This window comes from Buceros rhinoceros, unplaced genomic scaffold, assembly GCF_000710305.1.
Source record: "Buceros rhinoceros silvestris isolate BGI_N320 unplaced genomic scaffold, ASM71030v1 scaffold42659, whole genome shotgun sequence".
Taxonomy (NCBI): domain Eukaryota; kingdom Metazoa; phylum Chordata; class Aves; order Bucerotiformes; family Bucerotidae; genus Buceros; species Buceros rhinoceros.
The window spans coordinates 1-3895 of NW_010434030.1; the positions used below are offsets into that span (position 1 = coordinate 1).

At 38.7% G+C, this 3895-nt stretch overlaps 1 protein-coding gene across 1 annotated transcript; it reads right to left on the reverse strand.

The window, feature by feature from the left end:
- Positions 1-1518: 1518 nt before the first annotated feature.
- LOC104500628 (nuclear factor 1 B-type) lies at positions 1519-2094 on the reverse strand (the record flags this gene model as incomplete). Its single annotated transcript, XM_010144307.1, has 1 exon — positions 1519-2094. A coding segment is annotated over one exon (576 nt), but the record flags the coding sequence as incomplete, so codon positions are not given.
- Positions 2095-3895: the final 1801 nt, after the last annotated feature.

A 3895-nucleotide genomic window follows, 5' to 3' on the forward strand; every position in this document is an offset into this window, starting at 1 on the left:
GGGGTGTGCAGGGTGGTATGGGCAGGGAATTAACCATATTTTTTTCATGAAAATAACAAAAAAAAAAATTGAACCCTACTTACACATTCATGTAAATATAGTAAATTTACTCATGCTCCTCTTGCATGAGTAAATGCTAAAAGACGAATTCCCTGAAAACAAAAAGGTTGTGTCATGTATCTGTTCTTTTGAAGAATAAGTACACACCAAATGAAGACATGTGCAATTTTACTTTTTTGTAGCTAACAAAATACATTTTTTGTTTATCACTTAAATCCCGCAGTTACGTATCAGACATCAGATAACAGCCTGCCATCTGCCCTTCTGCAGGCCATTTCTGCCTACTAGCAGGCCAAGTTGTGAAATGGCCCACCATCTGCGGCCAGTCAAACTTTCCCCAGTTGAGATCTGCAGCTAAAAATGAATGCTTTATTACTGCTGATAAATCAGCAATACAAAGATGTCTAGAGAATGGTATAATCACCAGAAAGAACCAAAATGACCCCTCAAAGAGATAAAGCATTTCAGAAGGCTTAGTATCAGAGAAGAAAAAAAACCAAAACCTTTATCTACTTACAGCCGTTTACATTTTGGAGAAACTGCCTATGAGTATTGTTATCTGAATATGCAATATGACTAGCAATTTTTTCCCTGATACACAGTTATCAGAAGCCTTGTTTTTATTTTAATTCTGTAAAACTAAGTTTAAGAAGCTTTTCCACAGTGTTCCTGCAATTTTCCACATTTCAATTATCTGCTGAATAAAATTAGGTATACGAGTGTGATTATGAAAATATAGTTTTAATGGAAAATTCTTTCCAAAAATTACAACCTGGATCTTTGTTTTTAAGCTCAGATAGGTAACATGAGCTACTGATGTAAAATGTGAATTAAACGTTAAGTACAGTATGCTGTAATTCCGACTACAAATGGAATTTACAAAGCAGCATTTCTGTGCTAGAGTTTTTTCACATTTTCTTATACAGATGTGCGAAAGTCTACAACTGCTGTTCAGAGTGATAGTGGGTTCATCAGTTTAAGGATGAACTCTTGTTTATTTGTGACTACAAAGACAATAATAAATATTTGTAGTATTTATTATGATTGTGCAATTGCACATACCTGTTACTAACAGTACTGGGGGAACTAAAAAAAACCACCCACTTGAAAAACAAGAAGATGGTTTTCAGAAGTCACAACTGGAAAAACTGCAAAATATACTGCCACATTTTGACAACAAAAAAAGGAAACTTCAGCATAATTAAAGCAGCCCTACTCTCTCCTGAAAGAGAACAAGGCACGTATGTCAAACATATGTGTCATTCACACAGGTCTGTAGGAATGTGTGTGTATGTAAGTATATACATATACATGCTGATTTACATATGGATACGTATCCACATTAAGTCTATAGACCACAGAAAAATGTTTCACTGGAAGCGAGCCCATGGGGGAAACAGGGCTACTTGGAATCAGAGTTTTGACATACCAACATAGACATGACAATCTGCTTCCTACCTTGCTCCTGCACGTAGTATGCCAAAAACAAATCAAGCTCCTTGACTGATACTGTTATGTGATGTGGCTGGACGCAAAGTGCTGGATTTGTGCAATGTGGGGATTTCATGAGCCGCTCTCCATCCGTACTTTCCAAGGGGATGCCTTTGAACAGGATCACCATGACAAGATCCAGACGCCAGACTTTGTCAGCCTGTCGTAGGCAGTCGATTCTCCTAATCTTACCCTTCTGGTCAGGATTGGACAATACACAGCATGGGTGCTTCTTCCCAGTCACCGTGAGCACAAAATCCTCCCGGAACTCTTGGCGAATATCTTTGCGCAGCTTGGCCAGGAGCCTGGATGCCCACTTCTGTTTAATTTCAGGCTTTTCACTAAGTAGCTCATCCTTGACTGCTCTTTCCTCATCCTTTGACATTCGTTTCTCATGTTTTTTAAAGTACTTGCGTTTTCGAGCCTGAAGGTTGAACCAAGTATAGGCAATTGCACGGACATGTGGAAGAAGTGCCTCAATGAACGGGTGAAATTCATCCTGTGGAAAGAAGGAGAGGGATAAAAAAGAAGAGAAGATGAAAACTCAAAGTGAGTAAGTTCTCATAATCAAAGCAGTATCAAGAAAGATTTCTGAAAATTTTAAAGTGAAATCAAAGATAAAGAGAAAAAACACTACACAAATTTCTGCCCAACATCTTTTATACAATTACAACCACTGTCAGGCAGCAGACAAGCAGTACACAGAAAATCACATTTTCCCCATCTTTGAAAGAACCATGTGAAGATTTTATTTTGTATGCCTCCCCTCACTTCATCCCGCAACACTACAGAGACAATATCATTTAAAAGAGATGCTATCAAGATGTTTTGTTTCCAACATTTAAATATCTGAGTGAATGGCTAACATCAAGGAAAGTACCATTGCACACAAAGGACACTATACGGTTTTAAAAAATCTGAGCAGAAATGTTCAGAAGGCTGAGGCGAATGCCACAGTTCATTTCTCCTCTCTGTGGCACAGAAACACAAAGCATATACATGCTCAGTGCAATGCCACACAGTTCCCGCTTTTGGAGCATGCTCTCAGCAAGAGACTGCTGGTGGCACAAAGAGCATGCGCCATTAAACTTGATCCATTTTCTTATCAAACGTCCAACATTCCAGCACTGAAACAGCACCATTCCAGTGGTGGTAACTAGAGAAACCAGTATAGCAAGGGAAAGTGGGCAAAAGACACTGCGTATCGTATACAAATCCTGAAGAGAAGCTTCTGTACTTTCTGCTTTTTGGGCTTCCCTCCCACCACCCCCAAACTCTCTAAAATAGAAGTTTATGAAGTTGAGAAGAAAAATTACATTTATGTTCTTCTGGCAGCTCCACTGTGGGTTTTGAAGCTCCACAGAGTCAGTTAATTTGTTAACTGATCACATGAGCGTGGCAATTATTCTAAACCCCTTAAAAATCAATCTGAGGTGTACAATGAAAAATGGCAACTTGGCACAAAATTGCATTCTTTGTGTTTCTGCATGCTGTGGCAGAGTGACATTATGAGTGCACTGCTGGTCAAATGCTGCTTTTGTGAAATCCATGCAATTTATTTACAGTTCAAAAATATCCCTTTCTGTCATCTGGCTTCACCTGCAAGTTCTTATCTTCTGCCTAGCAGTGATAGGGATTGCATTAAGGAGGTAATGCTTAGTTGTTGTCTACGAGTACATCCTATAGCAATCAAACTAATTCGTTTTGTCTGCTCAAAGTACCATCCCACACATCCATGTTAATATCTAAATAGGCCTTTCCCAAAAACTAACGCCTCTTTTCCGTAAGCAATTCTGCTGTCTGAAACAGCACGATCTGCTTATCAAACATTGCTGTATTTTGGTTTGGAAGGGAGACCTTCGGGGACATATCTTTCTTTCTTCCTGTGCGCTGGCATATTTAGTTTTAAATACCATGCAGATTGCTCATCTTACCGACTGGCACACGGCGAAGTAAAACCGAACCTTTTTTCATAAAATTACATTCAATAATAAAACTAGCAAACTAATATTTTAGCTAGACTGCTAGACAAGGAATGAATTATGTTTAATCAATAGGCTGATTAACTCCATGAGGTAAAAATGATGGAAGTATAAATAATTGTCTCGATTATACCGAGTACAAACTGCTATTGTAGAAGTTTCAGGCCAAGAATTTAATATTTAAATCTTCAAAATTCAAACAAACTTCAAGATTTCCTGAATGGTAAAAAACCCCACTAGATCTAGTTACCTCTCCTCCCTAAAAGTCCTCAAATCAAACAGAAAACAAGAAAAAAAGTTGCAAGCGGTTTACCTATGACCATGTTACCTTCACAGGAAGGGGGGAAGGGGGGGGGGGGGGG